Here is an 18371-nt window from a genome sequence, read left to right on the forward strand (position 1 = left end):
TCACTTAACATTCTAGAGAATGTGAAATATATTGTACATTGTCAACTCCCCAAAACCATAAAACTAACTTTATGGACCTCACGTGACTTTTGAGAGCCAGTGAGGGGTATCTGTCTGAGGTCTGGGCGATTTTTACGATCTAACTTCTAGATAAAACCCTATCCATTTGACATCTAAATGTCATACCCACTTTTGGTATAGTTCGCTATTGGTAAAAAAAAAAAAAAAAAAAAATCAAGGGAAGGCGAGCAAATGGTTTGGGATCTGACAGTCCACTTCACATCCCTCTCAAAATCACTTAAGAAGTACCTAAACAGTGGGAGATTAAGTTTGGTAAGTTTTAAGCTCCAACTTTACTTGCTACGAACAAAAAGCCTAAGCTGTATTGTAGAGATGTCAGTGGCGTTTTGCCAAACCGAGCGACTTTAAACCGGAGTATCTCGTGCCTTGTTAGATTCCCTAGGTAGCGAAACGGCAACATTTGCCATCTTTGATGATGTTAAATTGTCTGCAGCCAAAATGACTCGGGGTAGTAAGTGTCCGTAGTTGCAGAGCTGTGAGCTGGTATTTACATGTTGAGCCAGGGAGCAGGAGGGGAGAGCAGTAAGCGCCAGAAACCGAGGACGAGAGGCAGCGGAGAGAGTACAGCCTAGCACAGAAATGTATTATGTATATACATGTTATATATCTATATATAAAATAAATATATCTCGACAAACACCCGGATCTGTAGTTCTATAGCACCCAGTTTTACGTGGACGTAGATGCGGCGATAAATACCTCTCGCTTTTAAATCGTGCGTGCGTACAGCTGTATCTGACAATTCCTGAAGTGCACGTAAACCCGCCGGGGCAGCGTTTATACCGTCTTGTTGCAACGCGAAGGGCTTGAAACCGGTTTTGTCTGCTACGGGGGGCTGCGCTGGTTCGGGGGAGAGGCGTGCGGGGCGGTGCGGGGGGTCGCGCTCGGGTCCCGTGCGGTGCCAGAGGGGGATTTGCTGGGAAGAGTTGGGGGGGATTTGCTGGGAAGAGTTGAGGGGGATTTGCTGGGAAGAGTTGGGGGGGATTCGCTGGGAAGAGCTGGTGTTCCCGAGCTGCCGAGGAGCTGCCCAGGGGAGGCTGGAGCTCTGCCGAGAGCGCCCAGCCCGGCTCAGCCCCATGCCAGCCCCTCTCCGGCTGCAGCCTGTGCTGCGAGTGCCGGAGGTTGTGGATAAAGTGCGACTGGGAGCCTTGTGAATAGGAGAAACGTTTATTTGACTTCAAGTAAAGCTACAAACAAATACAAAAAGCTTATTGGCAAAGTACTAACAGGCAGCTAGACATGACAGATGCCATTTTTACACATAACATTGCATTCACTCTGCCCACTACGAACCGTCTATTAGTCACGTCAGAAATATTTCTAGTATTTACAAACATTAGAGCACTCTATCGTTGGTCCGATTTTATACATTTTTTTTAATAGTGAAGTTTACCCACGTCTAAGAGTACGTCTCGGAATTAGCCTGGGACTAGAAATCCTGGCCTGAAGTTTGAACTAAAACACAGACTGGACAATTTTAAGACAGAAAGATACAAGAGCTTTTTCTTTTTTTTTTTTTTTCCTTTTTTTTCCCTTTTTTTTTTACATTTTTGTTTGGTTTCTTAGATTTTTTTTTTTTCTGCGACTGTAGTGCAGGAACCCCCGATTTTAGCTTAGGCAGAGAAGAACTCACCCAAAAGCAGTAAACTCAGGAAAGGGGGGAAAAAAAACCCAACAAATAAACAAACAATCTTATCTGTTCTCAATTTATAAATAAGTTATAACATTTAAAGGGCTCACATAAAACATGCTAGCTTTCCAGAAAGCATCAAGAGAGCACGGACACATACATTTATAAGAACAACAAGAGCATGAGGAGCATCTGGAAATAAAATTTAATTAAAAAAAAAAAAAAAAAGGAAAAAAACCCCCAACAGAACACGACATGAACTCAGTCCTGGGATAACGGTACCATACGCGTTGTTTTAGAATATCAACCACATGCCGAAAAGAAGGTGCCTCACTGTACAGTACTCCGAAACTAAGATCTGCGGCGCTTTATTTATTTATTTACGTATTTCTTTCTCGCCTCCTCTTCTTTCCTGGATATTCCTCCTCTAGAATTTATGGCTGAAAGGCGCTGCCCGCCGAGGCTAAGCTCATGCTTTTCAGTTTATTATCCTTCTTCCATTTCATCCTCCTGTTCTGGAACCAGATTTTGATCTGGCGCTCGGAGAGGCAGAGAGCGTGAGCGATCTCTATTCTCCTCCTGCGGGTGAGATATCTATTGAAGTGGAATTCCTTTTCCAACTCCAGGGTCTGGTAGCGAGTGTACGCTGTCCTCGCCCTCTTACCGTCTGGTCCAGTCATGTCTGAATAACACGGACAACAGCGGGGTTGGGGTTTTTTGCTTTCTGCTAGCATTTTTGTTATCCTTAAGGCTATTTTATTTTAATTTTTTTTAATACCGAGGTAAAATATTCGCCGCCTTCGAGCAGCTAGGAAAGCTGCTTATTCCCCAAATAACAGCCCCCCCCCCCCTTTCTCGCACACCCCCAGACACGTGTAAAACCCCCCACCCTTGGCCCCTCCAGAACCGACATTCGCGACTCAATATTCGTAATTTAACCGGAGAAGCGAGATCTTGAAATCTCCCTTTTTCGCCTCTGCCTGGGTGTTTCTGGCTCTGTTTGCAGGGGCATCTGGTTTAATGCCGCTTTCTTTCCTCCAGGAGAAAAGCGGGGGGGGGGGGGGGGGGTCGCTATTCCCCGTGTTTCTCCTCGCAATTTTGGTTTTGTCAAGAGCAGATTGGCAAGACTACACCCAGCAAAATAAGAGTAGGAAAGGGCTGAGAGACCCATCTGTGCATATAATGCCATTTTAATGGTCAATTCTTTCCTTTCCTCTCCTCTCCCCCCCCCCCCAGGAACACCCCCTTCCCTCAATTTTTAAATTGCCTTCTCCCACCGTCCACGTAGAGCTAAGAGCTTGAAATAAGCGCACATTTCGCGGCAAGGATAGCGAAACTAAAATAAAATCGCCCCCCCTCCAGGCGCCAGAGGCAGCTTTAAAGCAGCGATCAGAGCAAGAAATACAAAAGCAATAAATAGCTGCGTTTCTGATCAAAGCGCCTCCACCGAATAAAGGGAAGGAGAGGAAAAAAGGGAGCGGGGTGGGGGGGTGGGGAGGGAAAAGGGGGGGAAAAAACACAAGAGAAAAAGAGAGGGGGGGTGCGAAAATAAACAACAACAACGACAACGACGGAAAAAGAAGTAGCTGTACCATGGCTAATGTGAAGTTTCCTCATCCAAGGGAATATCTGAGGTGCCTGCCCTTCTGTTGCTGCGGTGGAGGTTGCGATGGGCTCTGCCTGCGCTCGGGGGATGCTGCTGCTTATTGGAGTGCCCTCGTCGGCTCCCGAGGACGCGCTGGTCTCGTCTAGTTCTGTGAAATTTGTGTTGGTGGTGCTGGCAGAAGTAGCTTGGTCGGAGGGGGACGGGGCGGGTTTGCCTCCATGGCTCTCGCTGTTGGAGCAGGGAAGGGAGTCGGGAGAAGATAAGGAGCAGCTAGACGCCTGTCTAAACCTGCTCTCCTGAGCTGGAGAAGGGAAACCGCGGGAGCTCTCCCCCACAGCCCCAAAGTGACTAGAGGAGGCTGAGCGGTTGATGCTAAGGTCCATCCCATTGTAGTTGTAGCCATAAGAGCTGGAATGCATGGTGCTTGAATCTCTGTAAGAACCGTTCATGGAACTGCTGGTCCCATAATTTAGTAACTGATAGTCGGGGCCATTTGGGTAGCGCCCTGAGAACGAGTTTACAAAGTAAGAGCTCATTTGGGTTATTTTGGAGGGCTTGATTTGTGGCTCGTGGTCGTTATAACCCTGTGCTTGACGATTTATGATGTATTAATGAATTATAGCAATGCACTGTACTTCGTTTTTGCTATGTATGCGGCCAAATATGGGGGGAGGGTGTGGGTGCGTTTGGGAATCACGTGCTTTTGTTGACCAGTCGTAAATTCTCACTGATGACCTCAAGAGGTAATTCATGCTCTATGGTTACAAATAATGACGATCGCGGAGCCGTTTTAGGCCCAAGTCGGCGCGCGGCGCCCCGAATCCCCGCGCGCGCGGCGCCCCCCACCTTGGCGGAGCGCGCCACCTGCCGGCCGCGCGGGGGCACGCAGGGCGCGCGGGGGGGGCCCCGCACCCCCAAACCCGGCCCCGCCGCTCCGCACCCCCCCCCCCTTTATCGCCCTTTTCCTTCCCCAAAACCAAGGCGGAGAGGAAAGGGGGGGGGGGGACACGGACACACACACGGACCCTGCGGCGGCTCGCGCGTCCGCGCTCCCCGCGTGGGTGCCCTCGCCCGGCTCCTTTGCTTTATTAAACTCTTAATTTCTCCCTTTCTAACGGCGGCGGGGCAGTCGGAGAGGCGGCGAGGGATGAGGTGCCGGGTCGCCGGGAGGCCGGGCAGTCTTCTCGTTTAATGTCTGACGGGAGGGGGGGGCCGAGGCGAGGCTGGGGGGGGGGGGAGCTCGGGGTTATTTCGCGTGTTATTGTCCGAAAAGTGAAGCTCGGCCGCCCGCTGAGCGCGGAGCCGGCGCTGCGGTCGCACCTTAGTTCTGGAGGGGGGAGGGAAAAAAAAAAAGGGGGGGGGGGAAGAGAAATAAAAGCAAAGAAGGAAAGTCCAGGCGGTGGAACTGGTTGCCAACGTTGGTTTTAGGATGTTCTTGTTCCTGAGCGTTTCATGTCCTCTTTGAACACAGCGTTGTGCTACGTTGTTTTTCCTTTCCATTTGCTAACCTGCAAGGAATATTGGGGAGCAAAAGCACTCTGAAATTGGTAAAAACGTCGTGAAAGAGCTGTGCTTTGTTAAGCATTACTTTCTTTTTTTTCCTCTTCTTCTTCTCTTTTCTCTCCTTTTTTTTTTTTTTTTTTTTTTTCCAAGGCAGTTTAGGAATTTCATATGCTTGTCTGCAACTCATTGGAAATTATGCGCCATATTGAAAGTGACATATAATTATAATAATTACGGGCAATGAAAAGCGTGGCAATAATAGTAAATGTCCTACAGCTGTGAAGCTTCTGCATGAATTGATTTTAAAAGTGACTGACATTAAACCAGCTTGTGGCATGGGGGAATGCATTCATACATAGGTATTCCTTGTGGGTAGAGGGGAAAGGGGACGGAGGCAGGAGATACTGTTACATCGCGTTTTCCCCCCGAGAAGCAGCAGAAAACGGTATCCGAAATAGGCTGGGCTGGTCGCCTGCTTCCAGTCCTAAATCCCCAGCAGAAAAAGCACTTCCTTTCGTTTAATTCCCAAACCCAGGAAAAGTTCGCTATTTGCATGCACGAGATTCCTCTTTGGTACGGAGCAGAAACCTTCCCCATCCCATCCCGAGCAAAGCCAGCCTCTCGAAAGGAGCCATTGAAAACGCTTTCAAGCGAAAATAAAAATCTACTCTTTTAAAGGAGCTCACCAGACTCAGTTTAGATTTTTTCCACTTCTTTCCCCCCCCGAAACGGAGGCTGTATTCCCGGAGCTGAGACGCTCCTCGTTTCGCAGGGCAAATTCCCTTGAAATCTGGACTTTTTTGCAATACACTTCACTTTGATTTGGGGATATGAAGTAGGGGACCAGATGTTTGAAAGATGCTAGGCAAATGTTAGGTATCTTTGGTAGATAAATGAGAGCATATTTTTGCCTGTTTCCTTGATTTATTATGTATATGGAGAGCGTTTCGTCATAACTCTTTGTACTGTAACAATAAAAAAAGAGCGATACTAAAGCAGAATGTCAGCGAGGAAATACTATTGGTGAAAGGTCTTCCATTTCAGATTAGACAAAAAGAGGGAAAACCAGATTTATCTCTCCACTGTAACTTCCGCGGGCTCGGAGCTGCTTGTCCTTGCAGATTAGGAGACAGTGTCATACAGAGAGAAGCAAGGCTTCCTTTACAACTCTCTGCTCCTTAAGAATGGCAAGTTCCCCTGGAAAAGGGAAAGATAATAATAATAATAGTAATAATGATGACAGGGTGGTGTGCGTGAGCTCGAAGACTTTGTTTTTATTAGAGAATTCCATGTTCATACCTAAGACAAACTTCAAACACAACACGTACAAAAATTAATAAAATATAACTTTTTTTCTGGTGGTGGTGTTGCTTTTGCATCCTTTTAGGTAGTACTCGTTCTTTCAGTAGATTTTCCTTTTTAAAAAAAAAAAAAAACAACAAAACAAACCCCAAAAAACTAATTACAAAGACCCCAGGGCTTGATTAATTTACCAAAGGAGAAAAAAAAAAAAAAAAAAAAGAAAAATGAACAAAAAACCCTATGTCAACCGTGCATGAAACATTTTTACAAAATTAAGACAATAAACACCCCAAATGACATATATTGCAGCACTTCCATTAAATACAAGAGTTAGCAGATTACTAACAGTGACACCAAGGGTAGAAACACGGGTAGGAGTCCTTTTTTTTTTTTGTCTTTTCTCTTTCCCTTTCCTTTCCTCCTTCTCTCTCTCTCTTCACTTTTGTATTATTATTATTTCATTTCGGGGGGTGGAGTGGGAGGGGAGGGAGGTCTAGGAAAGGGAAAAAAAAAATTAAAAAACGCAACTAGAAGCCTGATTTTTTTGTGTTTTTTTTGTTTTTTTTTTTTTCTGGACACGACAGCTCACTGGGAACACGAGTCCATGGCATTGGTGGCCCAAACTTTCTAGCTGTTGCCGCCGCTGCAGAGGGCTTGTCCCACCAATGTGCAGGTTTTCCCTGTCCTCGCTGCCAGCCCACACCCCCCTCATCCTCTCGGCTCTCACACACACTCACTCACTCCCTCTCTATTTTTTTCTTTTTGTTGTGTGTGCTTTAAATAATACTTTCACTCCGCCGTTTTCTCCTCCTCCTCCTCCGCGCTCAGTTGCGAGGAGTTGAGCAATTTATTCTCTTTTTTCCACTTCATCCTGCGGTTCTGGAACCAGATTTTGATCTGCCGCTCCGTCAGGCAGAGGGAATGGGCGATCTCGATCCGCCGGCGCCGGGTCAGGTAGCGGTTGAAGTGAAATTCCTTCTCCAGCTCCAGCGTCTGGTAGCGGGTGTAGGTCTGGCGGCCTCTGCGGCCGCTGGGCCCGAAGGAGGAACCTGTGACACCCGCAAAAAAAAATAGGGAAAAAATAGGAAAAAAAAATAGGAAAAAAATGGGGGGGGGGGGGAGAGGAGGGGGAAGTGGGGAAAAAAGGGGGGAAAAAAAAGAGAGGGGAGGAAAAAGAGGGGAAAGCCCTGAGGTTTAGTGGAGCCGCGGAGATGCTGGATAATCCGCGGGGATGCTACGCCCCGCACCGCGGCTGCGTGCGGAGGGGTGCGTGCCCGCTCCCCTGCCCTCCGCAGGCTTTGGCCGACCCCCAGATCAGCCCGGGGGCGGGGGAGCCCCTCCGTGCGCGCAGGGGGGCTCCGCCGCCGGGCCGCACCCGCGGAGGATCCGCAGCCGCGCTGCAGGCAGCAGGGCAGAAGGGTTAATGCTGAACTTGCCAGACTGCAGGCAGGGCTGGGGAGACAGGGCGAGATCTATCTTATTCCGGGATGAAAAATCGCAAGGTGTTCTCCCCCCCGCCCGCCCTCGCTATTTTCCACACTACCGGCAACTGTAATAGATCTGAGCATTTAAGCAATAATGAAGTGAATCGATCTGCCCAAACTCTACATTAAAGAGGACACAACACTTTATGTCCCTGCGCTAATGGACATCAATTTGGAACTTAAAAGGCAACAAATGCATCTAAACATGGGAAGGAGGGTGGTGAGCCTCTATTATTTTTCTCCCCCCCCTCCATTTTTTTTTTTTTTTTCCTGATTGAGGAAACAGCACTTAAAGAAGTCATATATCACCAGGGGGAAAAAAATTCTCCCCGGGCAGACTTTTCATTATGTGCGAGTTTCATTAAAAATGTAGCCCTCTCCTTTCAAATATTTAAACGCTTTTATATTATTTAATTCCAGAGCGGGTAGCCAGCGAGAGAGGGAGCTGCGTGGGGGCGCGGGTCCGTGCGTGTGTAAAGTCATCCAGGTCTGAGTTAGGAAAGATATCTCCCTGTGCGTGTGGGGGAAAGACAGAGACAAATCGGTGTAGCTGAGTGACACGCAAACTGGAATGTGAAAAAAAAAAAAAAAAAAAAGGGGGGGGTGGGATGGAGAAATACTGTATTGGGGTTTAAATGCGGGGCAAACTTTTTAGCTGGGGGGGTGCTGGGAGAAAAATACTTCAGCGGCGTGAAGTTTTGGTGCGTGTCAGGAGCAAGTTGGAGCCTCTCGTGTCGCCCAACTTCCCCGCTGGAAGTTTGGGCTCTAAAGTGAACCTTATCCCTGCTTCCCTCGCTCGCTCGCTCTCTCTCTCTGGCGGTAACAAATAAGAAAGGGGGGGAGGAGATTGATGTATTTATTTCTGTAAAAGAGTAAACTCACTATTGCAAGAGTTCATCCGCTGCATCCAGGGGTAAACCGGGGCGGAACACTTGTGCTCCTCGCTCTCTCCGAACACAGTTTTGCTCTGCGCGCAGTCCGACTTGCGCGGCTCGGGGGCGAAGGGCACCTCGTCCAGGCTGGGGGGGCCGCAGGCAGGGTCCTTCTCCCTGAAAAACCCGCCGGCCCCATAGTCACAGGCGGAGCTGCGGCTGTAGGCTCCGTTGCTTTGCTGGTAGTAAGGAGAGGAGGTATAGCCCTTCTCCTGGACGCCCGTGGCTCCATAGGTGGTGGGGTAGTGCCTCAAAGGATCCGCATAGCCCGAGGGATATAGCGGGATCTGTCCCAGGAAGGGCTCCTGCCCCGCCGCCAGACTCACCGGGAAGGTCGAGTTGACAAAATAAGAACTCATTGGAAGGAGCCTGCCGTCCTTTCCCGGCTTTATGATTTGTTGTGTTTTATAGTCCAAGTGGTTTAGCTATTAGTAGTATATCGGAGATTGGGTTTTAGCTGAAGGGAGATGGCGTGGTGCCAGCGAGGGACACAAGGAAATACAACCATCTGATCATGGGCTGACCAATAGCAGGCGCCTGAGGTTGCAAAATAGCACCCATGAGGAGCTGAGATTGCACCAGGGACCCCAAGAACAAACCATCCACCCCCTTTTCCCTCCCTTTTAAACAACAGAAATGCACCCCCTTAACCAAATATATAATATCTGCCGAAAGAAACATTCCCGGCGCGCTCGGAGCTTCATAAATAAATAACGGCGGCCCCCCCGCCCCCGGCGCCCGGCGCGGGGGTGTGCGAGAGCCCGGCTGCGCGGCCGGCCGCCTGCGCGCCGATGTGTAGTTACACACAGCTAACGTACACAAATGCCGGCTGTAAGGGGGGGGTGGGGGGGTGGAGGGGGGGGGAGTTAATTATTCGCATTCGGAAAACTTTAAGCCCTGGTGTTTGTAAATCGTCCTGAAATGGCCGGGTACTTTGCTGCAGTTAAAGAAAACAAAACAAAAAGGAAAAAAAAAAAAGTTTGGTGTGTGTCTGTGTGGGAACTTTGCAAGAGGAGATCCCGCCGGGTTGATTAACTTAGATTTGCTATCGGAGAAGAAATCGGTTTTGACAACTTATTTCGGTTCATGATTATCTAATTACCATAGATTAGCATTCCCTGCTCAGAAAAGCTGCGCTCGCTTGAACCAAACCTTCGCTGTTCACAGATCGCATCTTTTTCCCTTTTTTTTTTTTTTCGCTCTGCAAAAGCTCCGTATTCGGGAGATAAATGGAAAATCGAAGTATTTCCTTTATATCCCTTGCTAAATCCCGATCTCCTCCGGAGGCCGGTACCGCATTGTGCCCTCTTGCGTTTTTTTGTTAATACCAAATCTATGCCCGACCTTTTATGGCTAAAAGGAAGCCTTGGGTTACGGTCAAAAGCTGAGTTTATTGATCGTTACCGATCGAGATTTTTTCCCTTTTTTAAGGAGAAGAAAGCCGGCGGTGTGCTGGGGCTGCTGCCCGGGAGGGGCGCGGAGACCCCGCCGTTTTGCATCCCCCCCTTTGAGCCGGTCCCCACTGCGAAATACCTATTTTTGCAGAGTTAAAAGGCTGGAAGGGATAATTCCCAAAGTCTCGAGCAATTCCCGGTCACCCTCAAAGCTGCACTTTGCTCTGGGCTTTGCCTCTCGGCTTTGCCCGGGTTTCCTCGCCAGAGATGTGCTCTGCTCTACCTGGTGCATCCCCCCTCAGATCCCGGCTTGCTCAAGGTAGGGTTGGATCTCTGACCGCCGCCTTCCCTTTTTTTCCAATGGGAAAATCAGAGCGATCTCACAGGAAAAAAAAAAAAAAAAAAACAAAACCAAAAAAACCCCCCCAACAAACCACAACTAAATTAAACCCAGGACTGTCCCCCCGATCATTCGCGTTTTATCAAGGATTTGTTTCCTGTCCGAATTTGTAGCCATCCGTCTGTCGGGTCTTACATGCAGTGAAACGACACGCCTTATAATACACACTCCCCTCTACTTGAGTCTGTGAATGTGTGTGCTACAAATCTAGAATTACATATATTACATGGTGACTGTAGCGCTGCCAATGCGGCTCTCTCTGACGGAGCTTTAAGTATCTACGAAACCGGTATCTTATTACGAGCTAATTTATTTTAAACATCATGTTTACAGCAGCAAAGCCAAGATTGTTTCATGCCACGGCTGCAATGAACATTTCGACTGAAACGTAATCCTTATAATTCAAGGAAATAACATGCAAAGGAAGTAGTTTTCCATCCTCCACCCCCTCTCTGACTGATATCTCTTATATTTGTTCTTGCAGAGTTTCCCTTTGTGTATGGAATGGACCCAAACTTACGTAGATCTGCTTTATTGGTATGCAAGGAAAAAAAAAAAAAAAGTGAGATTGAAAGGGAACGGTGACTAGAGAAGAAAAAAAAACCCCAAACCCACACCAGGATCGGATGAGAGCCTGAAGTTAACTGCTTTGCAGGAACGACCAGCTCACCCAGTTGATTAGAGTTACGCAATATTTGTTGCTCTGCAAACCCAGCGCTTATCTGGGATGATCAGCTCCGCATGCAAATTTTGGGCTAAGAAATGGGATGTCCTGATAATTCGATGCGTGAGTACCTCTGCTGAAAATGTTTGCTCTAATGCTTTCTCTCACTTCGCGTGATTGCTCTGCAAATAAATCCCTGGAAATTGTTTGGGGGAAAAAAAAATCCCCCTCCCCCAAGTTTTGCCGGGGTAAAATGCCGCTCAGCCTAGCACCTTCGTGGCTAAACCAGGCTTTTTGCGCAGTTTGACAGTCGACATTTTAAAAGAGAATAAAAATGCACTAATCGAAGCTGGCCGCTTGCTAATTGCTTATTGCTGACATCTTAGACGCGCTATAGATAAGAAATAATACCTCTCGCCTCGTAGGAGGATGCCCCTAGAGCTGGTTATTCGGGGGAGGAAAAGAAAAGAAGAAAACTTGGTTCCCAAGGTGAAAAAAAACCCCAACGCCTGTCATAGTTTTCATCTTCCGCAGGGTCAGGCCCGCGGTCTAATTGATTTGCCACCTATAATACATGTAAATACGAGCAGAGGTCTTAAACCGCACTAAATCTCAGAGAACCGAACGTTTAGCACAGAGGTGGTTTCTATTCCCACTTCAACAGCTTCAGAAACAAAAAATAAATTAAAAAAAAAAATTAGAATGGTGCCTTATTAGCGTAGCTGTTTAACAGACGCTCGCCCCGCTGAAGTCCGAAGGTAAATCCGAGCCCGATTTTGCGAATATGTTTTCTTTGGACGCCGCCAGCCCCGGCCCGGCCGGGAGGGACGCAGGCACGGAGCCACGGCGGCCGCAGGAGCGAGCTCGTACAGCAGCCCCTCAGGCGGCCCCGGCCGTAGGGCACCGCTGGGCACATCTGCCCTCGGGCTTTGGCCTCGGCTCCTCAAACCCAGGCGAAGGAGGAGGCGATAAAGCCATTTCACTGCGCCGGGAAGCCGGCTTTCCCCTCCTGACAGACATCACTCAGCTGGCAGGGGATAAATACAGATAAAGAGAAGTATTTACAGTATGTACAACCCCAGCTCTCTGCCCAGGAAGGTCCCACTTTTTGTCGCTTTGCTTTTCTGGCCAGCAAACGCCAAGCCCACCAAGCAGAGCCAGGCAGATAGATGAGGGGATTAAAACAACACCCAAATATTTCGAAAGGCAAACAGAACAGAGCATTGCTTGTGTGAAAGCTAAACCCGCTAAGAACTTGGTAGAAAGTTCAGTGCAGTTGGTTCCAATAAAAAATGAAACTCTTTTTTTCATGCGGAGCTGGAATTCCCGATCCTTCTGAAGTGAGAACACAGCGGGGGTTTCCCTACCGAGGGACTTATTGCAGCCATAAAGTCAAGCCAACACCACGAAAACACTTGAAATAACCCCTTGTTCCTGGAGTCAGACACAGAGAGCCTTTGGCAGCAGAGCAGCCTGCCCTGGGCTCTCCTGCAGCCCCACCAGCACAGCGGAAAAAAGCCCCGGCAGAGCCCCGCCGGGCTGCGGGGCTGGGGTGCTGGGGGGCTGGGGTGCTGGGGGGCTGGGGTGCTGCGAGGCTGGGGTGCTGCGGGGCTGGGGTGCTGCGGGGCTGCAGTGCTGGGGGGCTGCGGTGCTGAACACAGCCGTCCCCGAAGGTGGAAAAAAATACCCGCTCTCCCCGCATAACCGCCTGAAACTTAATTTCCAGCCATTTAAGTTTAATTTACCTGACTTCCCGTGCAGTGCATAATAACCTTGTTAATGGGATCTTTGAAAAGAAGCAATAATAATCTACCATTGTTCCATTAAAGAGTGCAGCTAATTATTAACAAAAAAAAGGGGGAGGGGGGAGGAGGGGAGGGCAGAGGGGGAGAGGGACACGGGGGGAGTCCAATGCATCCAGACCGAGGTATTTCCGCGAAAGCAAGCCCTGGGAAGGGGAGAGGGGGCTGCTGGTCAAATAATATTGGGAAAGCAGGGAGAAGGCGAGGGAAGGGCGAGACGGATCACGAAATGCGGAAAGCGAGCGCTGGGGGTGTTGGGAATTACAGCACGGAACAAGTTAATCACGGCTGTTGCTGGTCAAAAGAGAGAAACTTTTTTTTTTTTTCTCCCCTCCCTTTATTTTTTTTGAACATAGTCCCTGGGCATCTCACTTTCCTCGAGAAAATATCCCCAGCCCAGACGTAAACAGTTGCCAGGAAACTGTGTGGTCGAAGGAGAAAACGAGAGGGGAAAGCGAGAGGGAGGGAGGGAGAGAGAGAAACCTTTTAAAATAACAGGCACGCATTGTCCCTTCAAAGCCTACAGTAACTTAAAAGTGATTCGTCGTCTGCCTTTACTCCCCGCTCCTTCCCCAGCAACCACCTCAGGTCTGTGCGCACGACTGGACGTAGCTTCTCCAGCCCCCTCCGAGGTGCCCACGCCAAGCGAGAAATACCCGCAGGCTCCTCTGCCTCTTACGACGAGCTGAACCCCCCTCGCCTCGCACGTCATTACTGCATTGCGTTCTCCCACATCTCCGCTTGCGTTCGCGCTCAGCAACCCCCCGGCCACCCTTCACCTCCCCTCTGCCTATAGACAGAGAGATGCCAGCCTTTACGCGGGGGTGCGCCTATAGGTTTTGCACGCCCGTGGCGCGGAACGGAGGTGCAGCGGGGCGGCGTAGGCTGGGGGATGTATAGATCAGCACGCGCACATGGCATGTCCGTAGCTCCCAAGTGAGGGCACATATATGTGCGAAAGCACCCTATACGTGTATATTCAGCCGCTTTAGGGCTAGGCGTATAGCGAAAAGCACATCCAGCGCCCGCAACGCGCGGCAGGGCAGCAGGCCGCAGGGGCGAAGCGGAGCCGGGGGGGCTGCGGTCCGGCCGGGGAGAGGGGAGGGCGGCCGGGGCAGGGCCCCCCCCGCCGGGGCACCGGCAGCGGGGAGCCCCCCGGGAGCCGCCGCCCGCCGCCGCCGACGGTAGATGGCAGCAGACGGCGGGGAATGGGCGAGCCCGGGGCCGCACCGGGGCCGGGCGGCGGGGGCTGCCCGCGCCCGGGGCCGCTCGGGTTTGTTTTCTGAAATAAATAAGCGAGGGAAGGTGCCGGGAGCGGAGCCCCGCCGGGAGCAGCGCGGACCCCCCCCCTCCACCCCCGGGGGTGCGGGGAGCTTCCCCGCTCATCCCACGCCAGACCGGGCTGAAATGGTTAAAAAGACCTGCCCGCACCGAGGTGCGTGCTTTCCACAAGTGGTTGCCCACGCAGGATGGGGAAGAATCGGCGTAAAAGCGTTTTGGAGCAAGGTTTCTAAATTAAATTATTTTTTATAATTTTTTTTTTCTTACAAAGAGCAAAAAAACCCAACCAACCGAGCGCGGAGAGACTTAGGGAAAAGGGAGAACAGGCGTTTGAACCGGCATTAGGGTTTTTTTCCCCCGTGATTTATGAAAAATGTAACAGGTTCGGGAAGAAATAGCTTTTAAAAATGACTTTCTGTTTATTATTTCCACCGCTTGCGATCATTTACTCTCGTCCACACAATATTCAGGCACAGTCAGTTTAGGCGAGATAAATCGTCACGTCATAAAATGGTTTATGCTTAAGTAATGAATCTCTTCTTACTCAATCTCGCTTCGCATACACAGGCTCTTACATTATCTTATTTAAAAACCACCTCGTAACAGTAGCAATTAGTACTATATTTCAACCCCTCCCCCCTGGAAATCTTGGAAAAAAAAAACACATTTAAAATGACGGGTGTCTCCGGACAAATATTTTCCTGAACCCGAAGGCAAGCGTTAGGGAATCGGGGAGGGAGAGGGGAGGGAGCTTTGCAGGGAGCCCGGGGTGGAAGAGCACCGGCACACGGCGGGGCTGGCCCCCACGCCGGGATTCCGGCCGGGAAAGCCGTAAAGCCCCGTTAACACTGCAGAACGCAATTAAATACAAGGTTTATGGCATCGCAACGTCAGCTTCATTTGGGAGTTTCGGGAGGGGGAAAAAAAAAAATACAATGAGAGCGCTGCGCTCTGGGTTGGCTTCATTCTTATTATCTTTTTTTTTTTTTTCTCTTTTCTTTTTTTGTTCCCCCCCCTTTTTTTTTTTTAACTAATTTCCAGAACCTTATTTCCGAGGACTGCCGCGAACTGCCCTCTCCGAAGAAACCACCCACATAATAATGACCCTGGAGAGCAACGCAAAACCCAACTGGCTTCCACACAAACTTCGCCGAATTACTGGGCTCGCCTGAAGACAGGCAAACTGGCAAGAGATTCTGCGAGGGGGAAAAAATAAAACACGACAACTACCCACAACGGGTTTGGTATTTTTTTAAAGGCAGTCTCTAAAAGCCTCCGTCACCGAGCTACTGCAAAATCCTTCATTCCAAGTCTACTATCTCCAGGTGACCTTACAGGCTTTATTTTTCCTTCTTATTCCGTTATTTTATTTTTCTTTCACCTTCTCATTTCCTTTCTTATTTTCTTCCCCTGTTTCTTTCTCCCTCTCTTTCTTTCTCGCTTTCTTACATTTTTTCTATTTTCCTTCTCTATTTCTTTCTTTCCTCCTCTCAATTTCTTTCTTTACCTTTTTTCCATTCTCCTTTCTCTCCCCTTCCTCTCCCCTTCTCACCTTTACGCTACACTTTTTCGGGGAAATTGTCACTTCAACAGATTTCCACCACCCCTGATTTCTTCCAGTGTCTCCTTCTTCATCACCCCACCCTTTTCTTTCTCTTCCCCTCCCCGGGTAGAGGGGAGAGGGAGAAGGGGAATGGAACAGAAAAGGCAGCTTGACAAATGCATTTTCTCAAAGAAAAAATTAAATTAAGAGAAGCAGATATTATTCCCTTACCTTTTGACGTCCATTTCTGTGGTATAAGTAAAATATATAGGGAGAGAGAGACAGCGTTTGCTTATCTGTTAGCTGACAAATATTGTCCCAACCTGATAGCCGTCGATTGCCTCTCTGACTTGTGAGAGCTTCTTGCATTTCTGTCATTTGCATAGAAAATGGAGTAACTTCCCTCTGTGAAAAATGATAGCCTCCACTCGGTCCAGAATCTCCTCTGCCCCTCCATTACTACTGAGATTCCAAATCAGCAGGCAAATTAACAGAGGAATTAAAAAAAAAAAATTAAAAAAAAAGATATAACTCTCTTGCTATGTGTGTGTGCGGAGGTGGGTGTCTGGGTGTGCGGGTGGATGTGTGTATAGGCGTCCCCCCTCCCCTCTCCCCTGTTTTAGCCCTATCGAGCTTATACACAAAAGTAAAAAAATGTAAAGAGGCGAGAGCCCTATAGAGGACACTGATCCGACCCAAGGTGCAGCGGACAGAAGAATGGTGCAATATAACCACATGGGAAATAATAAAAAGTTCATGTTCACGGTTAGCAGTCCACATGACCGGCTCTGGCCAATCCCAGAACCCAGCCACTCATAAAGTTCTATCACAAAGTTGTAAATTTTCATAAAACAACAAGGAATTTATTGCATTTCTTCATGACCGGTTTAACAGCAGTCTTTTTCTTAGCCGCCATCTTTTTTTTAAACAAAAATAAAAGAATATGAAAGCGGGTTCAGGGATTTTCCCCCCCCCCCCCTCCTTGGTTGCAAGCGGGGGGGTGTTGGAGAGAAATAATCGAATAACGCCTCGCACGTTAGGCTCCGGACACTAACGGCCCCCCCGGAATAAGGAGCTTGGGGCTGGGGTTGGCTTTTAAATGGGGAAAGACACAGTAAAACAGTGGGGTTCGGGTGGGATTTTTGATGTCTTTTTTTGACGCAATCGGGATCCTTTCTGCTGAAAGGGGCAATCAGCAGATTTCGGGGGCGGGGGGGGGAAGAGACAAATAAAGGCAATAAAAGCCTGGCCGGGGTGCCCATGCCCCGGGCAGAGCCGAGCCGGCGGGGTTCGCGCCTGCCGGGCCCCCCACGGCCAGACCCCCCCCGGGGAGCCGCCGGGACCCGCCCGGGGCCCCCCGCGGCCCCGCTATAGCGCGGGTTGGGGGGGGGGTGTGCTCCGGCAAGGTGGGTCACCCCGCCGCTAAACCGCTGCCCTGGCTTCAGCGCATTAAAGCCTCGGTGTGCCTCGCTTTGCCTTTTTTTTCCATGGAATTTTCCTCAATTCCTGCTCGCCCCGCGACCGCAGAGGTCCGTGCCAGGGGGGCAACCAGCCGGGCCACTGCGGTCCAGCAGCGGGGGGGGAAATTTCTGGAAGCGCTGCTTTTTTTGTTTTGTTTTGTTTTCCCCCTCCATCCCCGCTATGCACAGAGCGCTCCCGCAAAGAGATTGCACCAAGGGGGTTCACCAAGGAAAAAGGAAGATTTCCCTCTATTTTCCTTTCCCTTCAAGTGGGAATTTCAGTCTGCAAAAGCCGTAATAGCTGCTGCCTTTAATAATGGGCTTCCCATAATTAGTCCGTGCAGCATATACCGCAAATCTGTGTTAGGGACGTGGGCGCGCAGATGCTTGACGTGGCACCTTATTTTCGCTAAAACCTGCTGAAGGATGCGCTGCGCTTAGGACATGCGGTCCTCCAGGGCGGTGGGTGGTGAAGCAGCAGCGAGCCAGAGAGGGAAGGAAGGGGAGAAGGTGGAGAGCTGCCATCGCCAAGTCCTTCCAAAGCTGGCTCGGTTTTTTTTTTGGTTTTTTTCTTTTTTTTCCCCTTCTCCCTGTGCATCTTGCGCAACGCATTTGTGGAGTAAATTACGTGGAGCCTCCGCGGGAGGAATCCGCGGTTTTACTGCGCAGGCTGGCAATGTAAATAAACAGGCAGGGGCGGGGGGGGGGGGGGCGGAGGATGCGCCCCCGCGCAAGTGCCTAAATTTACTCGCCTTTTGTTTTGCATTGTTGATTTTTTCCTGCGTTTAATTGCTTTAATTTATTTTATGCGTGCTTTGATGCTAAACATTATTTGGTGCTAATGAAAGAGTTCCAGTCCGCGGTAAAGTAATTGAAGGGCGGAGGGAGAATCTTAAAAAAATATATATACTAAAGGCAGGGCAAAATAGGTTGGTTTTCTGCAAATTAGTTACAAGAAGAAGAGAATTAAAACAAGGGGCGGAAAGACTATTTGGGCTGTTTCTGGCTTCTTTGCATTCCTCCTTTATGCTCTTACCTCCTTCAGCAATAGCCCCAGCGCAATCGCAGAGGGAGAGAGAGGAGACCGGCCCGCATTTCGGGAGCCCCGAAGAGCACTGATACCTTAGTGCATTCCCCAAAGCTACTAAAAGGCACTAAAATTTTGAAAGGAGTGAGTTTCCTAAAAAAAGAGAGAGGTCCAGGATGATAGGTCGGGGCACGTGTTCATCTAAAAGGACCTTCTAGTATATTTATTTTACATGAGAAAAAGCAATTCCAAAAGCCCGTGT

General features: G+C 49.4%; 2 protein-coding genes and 1 long non-coding RNA gene across 5 annotated transcripts; 1 reads left to right on the top strand and 2 right to left on the bottom strand.

Annotated features, from left to right (window-relative positions):
• The first annotated feature begins 226 nt into the window (after nucleotides 1-226).
• LOC148054274 (uncharacterized) lies at nucleotides 227-15847 on the top strand. 2 transcript variants are annotated; one of them, XR_015707484.1, is made up of 3 exons: nucleotides 227-333; nucleotides 10817-11119; nucleotides 15121-15847. It is a non-coding gene; the product is annotated as an uncharacterized LOC148054274 (long non-coding RNA). The 2 variants fall into 2 exon arrangements; XR_015707485.1 differs by lacking the exon at nucleotides 227-333 and adding an exon at nucleotides 9069-10251.
• On the bottom strand, nucleotides 1230-4090 carry HOXB5 (homeobox B5). Its single transcript, XM_009464591.2, has 2 exons — nucleotides 3304-4090; nucleotides 1230-2393 (listed from the first exon to the last, which is right to left on the bottom strand). Exons 1-2 carry the CDS (start codon nucleotides 3851-3853, stop codon nucleotides 2146-2148), a joined length of 798 nt encoding a protein of 265 aa, XP_009462866.1. The 5' UTR covers nucleotides 3854-4090; the 3' UTR covers nucleotides 1230-2145.
• HOXB6 (homeobox B6) lies at nucleotides 6627-16348 on the bottom strand. 2 transcript variants are annotated; one of them, XM_087770187.1, is made up of 3 exons: nucleotides 15854-16348; nucleotides 8489-8963; nucleotides 6627-7171 (listed from the first exon to the last, which is right to left on the bottom strand). In XM_087770187.1, the coding sequence occupies exons 1-3, from the start codon at nucleotides 16004-16006 to the stop codon at nucleotides 6912-6914; spliced, it is 888 nt and encodes a 295-aa protein (XP_087626313.1). In that variant the 5' UTR covers nucleotides 16007-16348; the 3' UTR covers nucleotides 6627-6911. The 2 variants fall into 2 exon arrangements, with proteins under 2 accessions (XP_087626313.1, XP_009462865.1); XM_009464590.2 differs by having other exon boundaries at nucleotides 8489-9075.
• Between the last annotated feature and the right edge of the window lie 2023 nt (nucleotides 16349-18371).

This window comes from Nipponia nippon, unplaced genomic scaffold, assembly GCF_047370975.1.
Source record: "Nipponia nippon isolate SJK-2023a ecotype South Korea unplaced genomic scaffold, ASM4737097v1 scaffold_32, whole genome shotgun sequence".
Taxonomy (NCBI): domain Eukaryota; kingdom Metazoa; phylum Chordata; class Aves; order Pelecaniformes; family Threskiornithidae; genus Nipponia; species Nipponia nippon.

Bases quoted from the DNA above. Each gene is read 5' to 3' on its own strand.
- HOXB6 (XM_087770187.1), bottom strand. From the start codon at position 16,006: ATGCAAATGACAGAAATGCAAGAAGCTCTCACAAGTCAGAGAGGCAAT. The intron at 8,964-15,853 runs GTAAGGGAATAA...TACTACTAATAG, and splicing joins ACAGAAATGGACGTCAAAAG to CTAAACCACTTGGACTATAA. The intron at 7,172-8,488 runs GTGAGTTTACTC...CGGGTGTCACAG, and splicing joins GCGGATGAACTCTTGCAATA to GTTCCTCCTTCGGGCCCAGC.
- HOXB5 (XM_009464591.2), bottom strand. From the start codon at position 3,853: ATGAGCTCTTACTTTGTAAACTCGTTCTCAGGGCGCTACCCAAATGGC. The intron at 2,394-3,303 runs GTACAGCTACTT...CGTGTTATTCAG, and splicing joins GAAACTTCACATTAGCCATG to ACATGACTGGACCAGACGGT.